At 31.3% G+C, this 14,424-nt stretch overlaps 1 protein-coding gene across 3 annotated transcripts in view; it reads right to left on the bottom strand.

Moving 5' to 3' along the window:
* Positions 1-14,424, bottom strand: part of mv (lysosomal-trafficking regulator mauve) — a 64,939-nt gene that overhangs the window by 18,756 nt on the left and 31,759 nt on the right. The window contains exons 21-31 of one of the 3 annotated variants that reach the window (XM_088230852.1): positions 13,751-13,924; positions 12,636-12,785; positions 10,415-10,672; positions 8,531-8,674; positions 6,490-6,902; positions 5,397-5,494; positions 3,646-3,770; positions 3,431-3,556; positions 1,868-2,143; positions 529-663; positions 271-447 (exon numbers count right to left, since the gene is read on the bottom strand). In XM_088230852.1, coding sequence (XP_088086978.1) covers positions 271-447; positions 529-663; positions 1,868-2,143; positions 3,431-3,556; positions 3,646-3,770; positions 5,397-5,494; positions 6,490-6,902; positions 8,531-8,674; positions 10,415-10,672; positions 12,636-12,785; positions 13,751-13,924 — 2,076 coding nt within the window. The remainder of the gene's footprint in view (positions 1-270; positions 448-528; positions 664-1,867; positions 2,144-3,430; positions 3,557-3,645; positions 3,771-5,396; positions 5,495-6,489; positions 6,903-8,530; positions 8,675-10,414; positions 10,673-12,635; positions 12,786-13,750; positions 13,925-14,424) is intronic. The other 2 variants (XM_088230853.1, XM_088230854.1) reach the window with 2 other exon arrangements.

The raw sequence follows: 14,424 nt of genomic DNA, 5'->3' as shown, positions 1-14,424 counted from the left end.
TAATGTATGGAATATAATGGGACCTAAACATTTCGCCGTAAAAAGCGGAAAAACGAGGTTTTACGGTAGTTCTTAAATATTATAATATATTTTGATATATATTGAATCAGGTTGTGGATCAGGGGTCTGAGGTTCGAACCCCGCTCTACCCCAGCTTGATTCCCATTTTCTAATAGCGAGTTATTTACAACTCGTTGAAAATGGCCACAAAAATTTTAATATTTGAGTAAATCGAAATATTTCAAAATAAATTAATGAACAATGCTTTACCTGCAGATTGTGTTGAAAAACAATTGTTTTTAGAGCAATTTGATTTAAAAGAAATCTTAGATCGTCAAGTACTAATTCCCTTCCATCAAAAAATGTATCCTTGATAGCTCCAACTTGCCGTAAGCACTTTAATATAGTTTCCACAATTCCAACTTCATTCAAAACTCTGATGCTAGCCTACATTAACCAAATAAAGTAAGAAAAATTAAAATCAGTTGATATCAAAGGGTTATAATCATTTTCAATGTGAAATCAGACCTTTTCAATGATTTTCTTGAAGAAAAGCGTAGTGTTATGAATTAATGAGATGTCGTGGAGAGTGCATGGTAGAATAGCCAACAGGGGAGGTGTTTTATGAAGTTCTTTTTCTGTGACTTCTCCCCAAGCTTCATCCTAAAAATACAAGTAAAACTTATTGAAAAATTGTATAAAATTATTGATAAAAAGATGCAATATTATTTTCATATCAACATTAAATGGTAACATAGGACAAAATAGACTAAGCAAGAGGATAACCAGATAAATCAAAACCTTCAATGTGGCCATATCAAAAGGCTACTAATGGAAGAGCTATGAGAATTGTATTTTACACATGTTCTTTACTCAATAAATATTTTTATTTATTTATACATACATATATTTCAATACATTTTTACAGACCTGAATATAAATACACATTAAAACAAATTATGAGTAGTTATTTTTATTGTATATTTTTGCACCACAACACTCCAGGAGGCTCAATTACAGTGGTGAATTACAGCACAGAATACCCAGGCTTGAGAAAAATAATAATTTAATTTTTTATAGTTTTATTAGTCTTTTTGCTACTCAACAATCTGACATTTGAACAGTGTTTTATTACAAATTAGAGCAAAATAAATCAAATTTATTTGTCATTTTTAGACAGTTCTATTTCTGCGTTCAGTTTGAAGTTATGAGTGGGAAAATTTAGACTCTTTTCTCTCTCACACAAAGTGTTTCATTTCACATTCCTTTCTTTTATTTTCTTGTTCCGTTCGAAGCTTACAGCGATAAAATTTTAACAGGCAAAAATGATTCTGATTTACCACAATAATAAGGCTCAAACTCCTGTATGGCCGTTTTTACAACACTGCAAAAATCCTACCGGCCCAATAAAAAAACATAAGGTGGATTGATTAATAAATCATCATAAAAATGATTTAATCTATTAATTGGCAAGTAAACACACGAACCAGTACACCATGAGGCCAACTAATCTCCACTTGATTTCTTTTAGCAAAATTTTCACCCGCAAATTTTACCGGGCTGAATGGATTGACATGATACATGTGAAACGGGCCTATGAGCAACAGAAGCAATCGATCTTTTCTGGAGTATTAATATTATAGATACCAAAAAACACAGAATGAATTATTATTTGTTATAGGCAGGCAGCCTTTGCTGGTGCGTATATTACTTTTTGTCTACGTTCTTCTTCCTTCAAAAAAGTATCCAAACGGTTTTCGAATTGGTTGACCGAAATGGAATGGACAACTAGGCTTGGAAATTTATTTCAGTCTAAACCAATTTTCTTAGTGTAAAAAGACGTGAGTGTTAGACATTAATATTTTACCTCCAACTGGTCTTCAAGGGACGCCCTGCGGCCCGTGACCAGAGAAGCGCAAGCGGATACCAGGGCGTGCGAGGCCGGGTACTGGGATATCTGATTGGCCAGCAGGTAGAAGTAACAGCGCTGCTCCAGGATCCGCAGCTCCTCAGCTGAGCACCTCTGGATGAGGGCACAGATGACCTTCACTACTCCCGTCCTCACGGACGCCTCCTTGTGGTTCCCCAGTATGAGAAGCATTTCGGTGTGAAGCACAACACCAAAAACCTGCTTGAAGAACAACTAAATTTACATATTTTATTTTGCATATTAAATATTGTCGCTTTTATCTGAATACAACATAAGTCACTAAATAAATCAGTAATTTTGTATGAAACTTTAGTGATTTTTTTTTTTTACCAAATGTTTTATTTTTAAGGTATTTTATACATGATTTTTAAGTATATAATGTATTTATTTTAGATAGTTGTACAAAAAAGTTAGTTAAACCCTCACTTATTTTTAATTTTTATTTTTTTTTTATTCAGAAAAACAAGAGCAATACAAAAAAATATACATAATATTATAAAAAAACATAAATAAAGCCAAATCAGTTTTTCACATAAATACAATTATAAAAATCCAGTTCAGTTAGATATTAATACATAGAAGTAAATAAATCAAATATAAACTTAAAAACAACATACATATGTATGTATAAAAATAATTTTTAAAAAAAACATTGTTATTAAATTCAGACTTTTTACATGGATGGTTTTTTTTAAATCGACATCCCACAAAACGGTGCGATAGATCCAGCATCCATAATTTCTTTTGTCAACTCATTAAATATCTTAAGTCCTTTATGGTACAAATCGTTCTGAGTTGCCTAGATTCTTATTTTTTGAAGTCTGAAACATACACCTCCCCTCGTAGGATAGCAATGAATTATCATCTAAACAAATGTACTTACTGTACTGTATACTCTAAATTTATTTCAACCGAGAGGGAAAACATTTTCGAGAAGGGAATATGGAATTCTGAACTAACATTCTATTCAGTATTGACAATAGAAACTAAAAACATACTGCAAAAAGGCAGTTTTTTGACAAAAATCACAAAATGAGTTAAATATGAGAATGTTCTACAGGAAATTTCGAACCATTTGCTATATAAAAATGATATGTTTTTTAGGTTTCAAGTTTTTTAAAGCAATAAATGATATCTAGAGATCCATAAGCAAAAACTCAGTGTAGATATGTATGACACACAGGTTTTATGCTTTAGAAACAATTGACATACTGTGTTTTAACTTATGATTATTTACAGTTTTTTTTAATTTGCATAAAGTTGATAAATATTAAAAAGTATATTATATCTCAAAATATGACTTTTGCAAATAACCGCCTAATTGCTTATTACGGCAGTATACTTCAATTAGAAAATGATTTGGTTATTTGTGTCTCAAAAATAAAACCATGATTCTCTGAAATTGTTAAAAAAGTGTCAGATCTGAAATCCTCGCTTTTTATTTCAATCTCTAAGGTTGAAAACACCGCTTCAAAGTATGAATGGTAGCAGATGACTTACTTGACTGAGTATTGCATCGGGCATAATGCATATTGTATCTCTCAGTAATAACAGTAAGCCTTCGCAGACTGTCCAACTTCTCGATGATCCAGTTCTAAGGTTATGTAACAGGACGGGGCTTTGCAGCTAAAAAATTATAAGTATTCAGTTATTGGACCATAATTTTATTACTTAAAAAACATAAAAAACTTAAAAAATAAAATATTTAATCATACCTGTTGATACATGGATATAGAATCATTTTGTACTGGCTCCGGATTAATTTCATCCGATTCAATTACAACATAGTCTTTTGTAAGACCTGAATTTGGGGAGTCAGTTAAAGATCTATTGTCTTTCCCTGTAAACAAACACACCAATCTAATGAGGAAGTTCAGTGGCTTTTTATTTGTTAATAATCAAACTAAGCCAAAAATTTTTCTTAAATATTTTTATGTATCGTGTTATCAGCGATATGATTTTTTAAAGTTGTGACATTTTGAAATTAGTCCGGATGTGACGTCACAAGTTCTCTTAAGTGACTTCTGCCGATTGGTGAATTGGCTTCCTGTAAACCGGAAATCTATCACAACACTCCATCATTGGTTGATTTGGAAGAACTAGTGACGTCATTCAAGTTTAGTTTTTTTTTTTTTTTAATAATTTTTTTATACATTTTCAAGAAATTTTGAAGCACGTAAGTGTAAGAAAACATTTTTAATATCCATTTTTCCGTAGCACTGAACTTTTTCATTAAGTGCGAGAACAATCTTATAACAATAAAATATTCATTTAACACAAATACAAAAATTAAATTTTCCTAAATAATAATGAAATCGAATATTTCAAACTTAATTTACCGTTTGAAATGCAAATAAAACTTATTTAGTGCCCACTCTTCTGTATTTATCTTGAACTCGTATTACATGAGTCAGAAAATGGTACAAGATCTTGTGCAAGATTTAAGCTAATGAATATAGTGTAGTGTAATATATTAGATGCTAACATAAGTTGTGTTAGTTTTTTTCCAAATGAAGAGAATGAGAGGACACAACAAAAAACATTACAACAAATTAGTCAATAATGATCAAGATACGCTGCGATTGGTGTACCAATGCAGTGCCCTATGCACCATTAGGTGCGGAAAGAAAATGATGATGATGATGTGTTCTCCTTCATTACTTTACTACAAAATAGTCAATAATTCATAGCATCTTCACCGTACACAGCGCAAATATCACAAGCAGCTTTATTCCCTCGATTGAATGCGAACAGAAACAGGTGCCGAAATGCTCATTTCGAAGGCTCATAATCAAATAATATAATAGATGTAACGTAAAAGCAAACATAATATCTTGTAGAACAGAAAATTTCCATTCGAATGACATTTACCATTTTTTAACTTTAGGTGCTAATTTTTAAATTTGAAAAAAAAAACAAACAGAACTTGGGTTCAAATTCAGAAAAATTACGTGTCCTATTTTTCAACAAATATTCGGAACAAGATATGCGCGTGCATAAAAATTGCACATCCCCCTCCCTCCGGTAACTGTCAACTTCAACTGTCAACGTGCATTAATTTATAGTTACTTGTCATTTACCCTCTGTCTTATTTGTTTCATTGCACCTTTTCACTTCATGCTTGCCTTTTAATAAGGTGTAAATGTCCATGTTATTTTAGAACCAGATGTTGATTTTTGATGGCAGAATATGAAAATGTTCATTTTCAGTAGTCACATTGTCACACGATAGCTCGTTTTGTAAACTGGGAAACTGCCTGTTATCTGTCATGGCGCCGAAAACATCTACGTACTGCACACGCTTACATGCAATTTTCGATCCTAGAAACTCACCCAAGATTTGGCACAAAAATTATTGTACAATAAACTGCGAAGGAACTTTTACCATTTTCTGATCCATGTAATACGAGCTTCAGATTGTAATATATGTAATATTGTAATCAATTTATAAAAACATGTTTGTTTACCAGTTTGTAAATTGTACATTTTATCATCACTATCTTTACTAGTTCCAGGTAATGATAATATTGACGACATTTTTCTGCTTCTTGAACGATGCCTTTTCCTATAAATAAATGGACAGAATTAACGAGATAGCAAACATAACAGTTTTAAAATCTATGAGTAACCTTAATACTTTACAATGTAATATTTATTAGCTTGTTACAATGTTAAATGTATTACCGTGTTACAGTGTAATAATTATTGTATGTGTGTCATGTTGAAACCTTTTTATTCTCTTTCAAACAATTCACTTAAATGTAGATACTTAAATAACCTTACAATATGATATAAAAAATATATAGTTATTTGTGTAGTAAATTGAATCAGGTTGGGCTCTTGTAGCAGTGTAGGGGACTTATCGATCAGAGGTCCGAGATTCGACATCTTGATTCTCATTTTCTATTCAACATTTTTACAACTTTTATATAACGGCCACGAAATGTTAAATTTTGGAGAAAAAAAACTTAAATTCAGAGTTTGCCCGTGTCTCATTGAGAAGATTAACATTAAGTTCATAATTGCTGAATCAAAATGAAGATTTTTATATTGGTGATTTTTATTTCATATTGCACGGAAGGTTCCGGGTTCGGTTTCCGGTGAGAACACAAAATTTCAATTTGATTTTTCTCAAGCCCAGGTGTTTTGTGCTGTAATTCACCACTGTAATTAGGCCTCCTGGCCTGTTATGTTGCAAAAAAATAATCAAAATATACATCGTTTCCCTAACCGTACTTAGTGGTTCATAAAGTACTGCATTAGTACTTATGCAGCGTATCTTGATCAGTCATGAAAGGTGCAAGTCCATGAAAAATTCAATATTGCAGTGTAGAACTACCTTTAAAATCAATATTTCATGTCCACCCTGTCAGGAATCGAACATAGGACCTCGAGCATGGAAGGCAAATGCTCCAACCACTAAAGTACGAGGCCATCACTCGAGTAGCCATCGAGCCGAAAACACTTGTCCACGGTTCTGGTTCTATTACAGACTTAGAACCGATTCCACATCCACCCGGACACAGAAATCTTAATTTTAAAAAAAAGTTATATGCATACCTCTTTTCTTTTCTGGATGTTTTTCTTCGGACATGTAGATTTGTGATTGTTTTTGTAGCTTTGGACATTTCTAAGGCAGATGTCGTCGGCAATTGATTATCATTTACAGGAGTATTTTCTATATCAGCAATCTGCTCGCAAGAAACCATTTCGTACACATCTTCAAAGGGATTCTTACGGTCACTCTGGTTGAGAGACATGTTCTTCAGTGGAGTTCCGAGGGTTTCTCTGTCAGAGTAGCTGGCCGAGCTGCTCAGTCTCCGCCTTCGAGGGTTCTTCCTGTTTCTCCTTTTGGCAGTAAAAGGCAGTGGCAGACCGAGTAAATTGGAATTATAGTTTGAGCTCGACTGGGTTATGTCCGTCAGAAGAAAGTAGAAACTTGATCTGGAATGCGTTATGAATGTCGCGCTGGCCTAAAAATTAAACATCGGTTTACTAGAATAGAGATAGAATTTACAGTGGCCTTCGTGGTGTGGTAGTCGAGACGCTTAACTCACGCATGGAAAGTTCCGTGTTCGATCCCCGGTGAGAACACAAAAATTGAATATGATTTTTCTCAAGCCTGGGTGCTCTGTGTTGTGATTGGGCCTTCTGGCGTGTTGTGATTTAAGAAAAAAAAAAATTAACATCGCATGTTCGATAAAATAGAGGCATAACTCAAAAAAGATGTGTCTTGTTTTAACATTTTTTAAGGGAAATCTCAATTGTCATGAAGAAAATAATTGAAATATGACACTTTTCAAAGTTTTTTCAAATATCTCAGAAACTCCTTCAATGGAGGTTTCTAAGTTTGCTTCGAATACCCTCATATGAACGTAGTTATGCAGAAAGCAGCCAGTCCACAATTTCAGAAAAATTAGATATTGATGTTATCGGGTGCAGTAAGAACGATTCTATGTTTTGCTAAAAACAGCCAGATCGCTTTCATATAAAAAACTGTTTTAATCACCTCCAGAAAAAGGTGTCGATCACAAAAACGGCATTTCTCAATTTGCAGAAAACACTCACAAAACTAGAAAAATCTTATGGTACTTTAAAAATCTTGTAAACTGGTCAAATACACAATAAGATTCTTGTTTGTAATATGTAAAAAAAACTTATGTATTCATTGTTTATCGTTTGTTAAAGTCAAAAACATTCAAACTATTGTGTAGATTTTATAATTCACTCTTTTCACAAAATGGCTATTATCTCAGTTTCACTTTTCTATGGCTGGCTGCTTTCTGTATAACTATGTTCATATGTAGTTATTTCTTTAAATTTACTAGATTTTTTCCCTGTGTTAGTTACCATGGCACAACCTAAAAAGCCATAAGTTTGTGAATATGAAAACTGCAATATTATGTATCAATATTTAAAAAAAAAACATAAATTGCAACATTAGATTTAACCATCTGTAAAATCTTAAAATTAGATGTTCGTTTGTATTAAAAATTTAGTTTCAAAATCATTATTATTATGCATAGGACTCAATAATTTGTAACATAAAGGCGAGATTACAAATCCTATGCTACAGATCCTATGCGAACAATATGAAATATTTTAAATTGTGTTAAAACATCTCTCCCGTGTTATGGCAATATGTTGTATCTTAAAAGGGCTGGTTTTGAGATAAATTACTTGAAAGTTTTTTTGTTATATTCCTTGCAAACTAATAGTAGGAATATGGTGAGAAGTTAGGTTGACCCTTCATTCAAAACATTAATTAAAAAAATTAAAACGATAAAATAAAATAACGTATTTTGTATTATTAATAAAATGAACAAATAAAAAACTGTTCGTTTAAAAATGTTTTTTGTCAATTCCTTGGGAAGCAACATCAATAAAAAAATCAAAATAAGTTCATATGACATAATTCAACTAATGGAATTGATTAAGCATTGTTAAGCCAAAGTGCGGTATCTACAGCGTATTGTCAAACTACGGGCAATCTTTTAAAAATAAATATTTCATGTTCAACTAGTCAATTTGCTAACCATTTCTCCACGAGATGGACAAAAATGGAGTTTTATAATACATACAATTTAGAGGAACATTTTACCTGGTGCATGAGTACAAGGAAATCGGTAAGCAGTGCAACGTGATGCATAATTGGAGGACTTCCCATTAATGATCGGATCAATTCTACCAAACTACAGCTCACAGCATCGCTTAGTCTTTCCATATCAGAATTTAAGAAACGTTCCTGAAAAATTTTAAAATATTATGTTTTTTTTGTAGTGTTAAAACTAGAATTGAAACAATAATAATTTATTGTATTTTTAAAAATATTTTGTAGAAAATAATAACCCGGTAATAGGATGGCAAAAGGGTATTTTTGTCATTTTCTAAACTGTACAGGACAAGCAAATATGTATTTTTTTCCGTAACATGGCTTAAAGTGTGACAAGAACGGATAAAACTCACATTTGAATATGGCCATTTTGAAAGAAGCTCTAGAGAGATATATCCTTTTGTCCTATGAAAGAGCATGTCAGTTTTGGAAAAACAACAGATATAACCTTTTAACATCACTATATGTTTAGTGTTTGAATGAGTAGGTGTTCTGGATGTCAGGAGACTGTACGCTAGGGCACTTCTCCTTCATACACATAAAAATGGTGGGAGTAAATACAATACAAAATATGAAACAAGATTTTAAAAAAGAGACAACTATTCGTGCCACCTAAAATGGCAACATCGTTTGGTCAGAGGAGTCACATGTACCTTGCTCTCAAAATTTCAACAATTTTACACTCTTGATTTAAAATTAAATACAAATAAACAGAAATTCAAAGTACTTGTTAAAAAATGGCTTCTGGAATTGGGTCCCGAGAACCACCCCACCAAAACAGTAAGTCTGCTATTTATAATTTATGGTTATATCCATACAGTGTTATTTGTTATATTATATTTATTTATTATGTACTAGAACATGATATAAAAATAATGTAAATGAATGCCTCGACACGGGTTATGCCCAGTGAAGTGTACGTATAGAAAAGAAAAAATATAATTATAACGGACTCAGTATTGATGTAGACATTTTTAACTGCACGTTGCATTTGTACAGAAAATTTCTTCATGGGGTCAATTATTTGGGATAGTTGCTGAATGTGTATCTTGAGTGGTTTATGCTATGTATATGTGCCGCATGTAATGTATATGTTTGTGTATGTTTTATATGTGCGTTCATGTGTGTGCGTGGATGGCTCGGAGTGTACATTCGGTATTTTTATTTATTTTAATTTATTACCTCCATGGAAAACGCAAATGTCAACAATAATTTTTTTCTCACTTAAAATTCTTTTTTTTTTTTTTGTGACATTTAATGTTTATATTTTTTTAATTTATGAAAACTTAATTGGTCTTTTTATGTTAAAAAATTATTGTTTTCAAATTTTATATGATAAATTTTTAGTTTTTTTTTTAAAATGTTTTTTGATTTTTATTCCTTTAAATAAATTTTACTCTTGGCAGAAATCATCCTTCTTAGGATGGATTGCCTTAATATAAAAAAAAAAAAAACTTATTTTGTATGACTGTATGTTTTCTGAATAAAATAAAATAAAGTTTTATGTGAAATAAATAAATACCAAAGTCTGTGTGCATTTTTCATTAAAAAAATAAAGTAAGAAGTAAATATACTTTTATGTTCATTTTTAAAATTTTATAATATCGAGATCATAATTTTTACCATTATTTGTTGTAAAATTTCTTTATTAGTATGTAATCTCAAAGTATAGTAGCTTAAGAATGTTTTAGGAGACTAAATAAAAAATAAATTTCACAAAGTTGAAAGAGTATTACTACTCTGAAACCAGCTGGAGACATATTTTGTTACCATGAATTAAAAATAATTATCCTCGAAAAAGAAGTACATGAGTTGGAAAATACTGATTTTAGTTTTATTAATTTAAGTGCAAAAGTGTTACAATTAGCTTACTTTACAGAACATAAGTAAACATTCCACCATGTTAACTCTGTTCATTTGGTAGACATTGAAGGAACGGAATTGGTGATCATCTCTCAGTAGAGCTTCCATTGTGAATAACAGGGACCCCAACAGTCCGCCGCCATCTTCCGAGGATACTGATTTGTCACTTGAGTCGGAATTTAAATTTGCATCGCCGTCTTTACTTTCCCTTTCACATTTCTCAACGTGGTTACTATCATCTTTAGAACTGCTCATAAAGAAAAACCCCTAAAATAAAAAAAGTTAATATTATTTAAAACAGTTTGTTAGTGGAAGTTTTCAATGGAAGTATTTTGTAATTTGTATAAAAAATTAAATGTGTGTCCTTATTTATTTTATTTTATTCATAAAACATATTCATTCATATAAAATATTAAAAAAGGTTTTTTACTGTAAAAAAAATCTATATATAGCAGTGGCGAGCCGTGATTTATTTTATAGGTAATCTATTAAAAATGTTCATTCATTTGTACTGCATATAAGTACTTACATAACATGTAAGTAATGTAATTAAAAATGACTATTTTTTGTAATTCTGTGAAAATCAACTCAAACAACAATTATTATTAACCACGCGATAAACGTGGCTTTATTCTACACTATTTTAATACAATACTTGCACAAAAGTTTATTAACAAATACCACAACAATGACATTCCGCAGATATTTCCATTATGATCTGTCATTGACAGTACTGTCGAGACTTGAGCACTGGCCGAATGCCTAAAACGGCCACTGCGAACGCCACCTGTCCTATGTGATACATAATATTTCAACGGTATCCCATCAAAGAAAAATAGTCCTTCGGAAATAATGTTCGAAATACTAGTTTCCAAATAGAGAATCTCCTAAAAATATTTGTAATCTGCAAGTTTGTTTTAGTACTAAAAAAGCCGACTTGGGTTAAAGACGAAAAATACAGTGTACTTTTTTGTATGGAAGAATAAGCTGAGGTAATCGGCTAGTTTCATCATTCAGTAAGAATAGGCTGGGCGCGCTTCATAGTTTTTTTTTTGTAGAAAGATATAAACGGTGATTTATAATAAATGACAACTTCATTTTTTTGCCCGTAAACATGGTTACTATAATTTATTATTATTTAAAGTCAAATATAATGGTAAGCTGTGCATAATCGCTTACTTTGACGATTCGCCCCTGATATATAGATAGATATAACCTTAGCGGCTGCCACAATGAATACAGCTGAAAACTTTAGCAAACTTCAACATAATAAAAAAAATGACTATCGGACTCTCCAAACTTACAAAATTCTCATTATTATCTGAACACACCTCTCGTATATATATATATATATATTTTGATTTTCCAAAAAAAAAAAACAATTTAGTTTTCTTAAATGAAGTAAAAAATGTAAATATTTAATGTGACGAAATAACGTATTTTTTTACATTTTGACAACTTGTATATTGTAACAATATGAAAAGTCTGATATGGTAAATAGCGATAATAATATTATGACAGGCCGTGCATAAGAACTCGGAACCAGGAACGCTAAATTCGCCATTGTTTTTGTTTGCATACTATTTTATACCCACTAACATTAGGCACATATTACATGTCACCAAATCAACTAAATTTGTACTAACGTTATGTCATTATGCATGTTCAAAATGACACGTTACAAACGAACTTCTTACTTCAAATCACAGTTTTAGCAAATATGGTATTTTTCCTACAAATTCAGGGTAAAAGATTATGCAAAAAAATATGCACGGTGACAAGATGAGAAAATCATCCATTAGAGTTGATCTCGCTAAATCTCTGGCGCTAGTATTGAGTATAATGTTGCAATGAATCCCTGTTTCTTTGTATTACATATTTTTACTATCAATTATTAATTTATTTACATTTGTATATATTTACTTGGCAGTGCACTGCACTTATGCACATACTAAGGAACCGCCTCTAATATTTACATTTACATGCATATATAAAACATACACATTATTATTTTGATAAATATTCCTTAAATACATAAAAATCGTCAATAGGTTTGCACAGTTTTATTATGTCTTGTGAATATTTATTTATCTATCTATAAGATAGAACAAATAATTGCAAAGAAAGGGATTTTGCATTGTTTTTCTGTGCAATACGAATGCCAGAATACTTGGATTGATTCAATTTGCAAAAAAAATTATTAACCTTAGATTAAAATAACTTAAATTACCTTTGAATTTCTATCCAGGTGAATCCATGCCTTCAGCAACGCATCTAGTATTTGCGGGCACACAATAATGACATCTGTCTGTTTAACCAAATTGAATTTGTTTCCATCCTTTGACAAAATTGGTGTATTGCAAGCGGCATCCAACATTGCCTGTGGGAAAGAAATGGCTACCATTGAATTTGAGGAAAAACGAGGGTGTTTTAAAATAAGCCTCATATGAGGCACAATAAAAAGAAAAAGCGCATTTCAATGTAAATGAAAAATTTCATCTCTACGGGAAATTGGATACAAAAAATGTTTTCTTACGCACGGCAAAAATTATAGCATTAAATTATACGGCAAAGTTTCATGAAAATGCATGTTTTTTTTTTTTTAAAAACTACTACTTCGAACAACATCACTAGTTCATATGAATCAACCCATGATAAGGTTGGGAAAGATTTCCGGCTTACGGTAAGACAATGGACTAATCAGCAGAACTGACTGAGAAGAAGCAGAAGAGAACTTGAGACGTCACACGCGGAGTAATTTCAGAAATACTTAACTGAAAAAAATCATAGCGCTGAAAATACGATACATAAAAATGAAAAATATTGTTTGGCGTAGTTTAATAACCTATTAACAATTAAAAAAATTTAAAAACAACTTTGTGACTCAAAATTGATTGTAGATCAAGTAGTTGATCCAGAATATAAAAAGATTTTCTCACACTTACAACACTAGATTAAAAACTAAGGGCTCCCTGATCGTTTCCCGAATTACAAATTACTTCGGAGAACGTACATCGAATTGCATTATTCCAAGGTTGTTCAATGATCTCCCACAAACCATCATTAACATGAAAGATCTTCAAATGAACAAAAACGAACTGAAGAAATATCTTCTACATATTTTATAGTGCCTGTTAGTAAATAAATTTGTATAACATTAATAAAATAATGAAAAATAAACCTGTCATAAAAAAAAAATGTGTCCCACGGAAAAGTCTTTAGACTTTGTTGGTAACAAATAGTAATATGTATTTTAAAATATCAAACAAACGCTGCTCTGCAGCACTGAACTGAAAAAACCACTAAACTTCCTCATAAATTCCTCATTAGTACAGAATGATTTACCTTTAAGAAGTGGTATCCCATGTGACATTTTTCAGAAGCGAAAACAGTCTGTAACATATTGAGAAGGTCATCTTGTTGGAAAACAGAGTGGAGTCGAGTATCAGAGAAACTAACTCGAAGCAATAAACTCAGCGCCTTTCCTTGCTCTTCTGCACTGCCATTCATTTCAACAACCTAGATGAGAAAAATACAATGTGGTGAAAACAGTGCATTTAAAACTAAAACGATATTTGTATTAGTTGAATGCAGCATTTTTCACCTTAAATGATGAACAACTAGTTGAAATAAAACATGTTAAATACTTAGGACTAACAATAAATAGACAGACAATCAACATGGACAATTCATATCAATAATTTAATTAGTAAAGTGGCGGCACTACCTAGTCTTTTATTCAAAATCAAAAACATTGTTCCAAAAATGGAAACAACTCTAATGTATGAAGCCTATGTAAAAACTAAAATATGTTATATGCTACTATTATGGGGAGCAGGAAATAAAAATGACATAAACAGACTACAAAGACAGCAAAATAAAATATTTAATTTAGTATATCTAAGAGTGACTAAAGAAATATTTAAACAAACTAAACAATTAAATATATCTGAACTCTTTCAACTAGAATCCATAAAGCTTATTCATAAATTAGCCACTGATGTAATTGTAGACGAAGA

Source organism: Micrasema longulum, unplaced genomic scaffold, assembly GCF_059751315.1.
Source record: "Micrasema longulum isolate JH-2025_06_02 unplaced genomic scaffold, ASM5975131v1 h1tg000824l, whole genome shotgun sequence".
Lineage (NCBI taxonomy): Eukaryota > Metazoa > Arthropoda > Insecta > Trichoptera > Brachycentridae > Micrasema > Micrasema longulum.
This window is presented reverse-complemented; position numbering and strand designations above follow the sequence as displayed.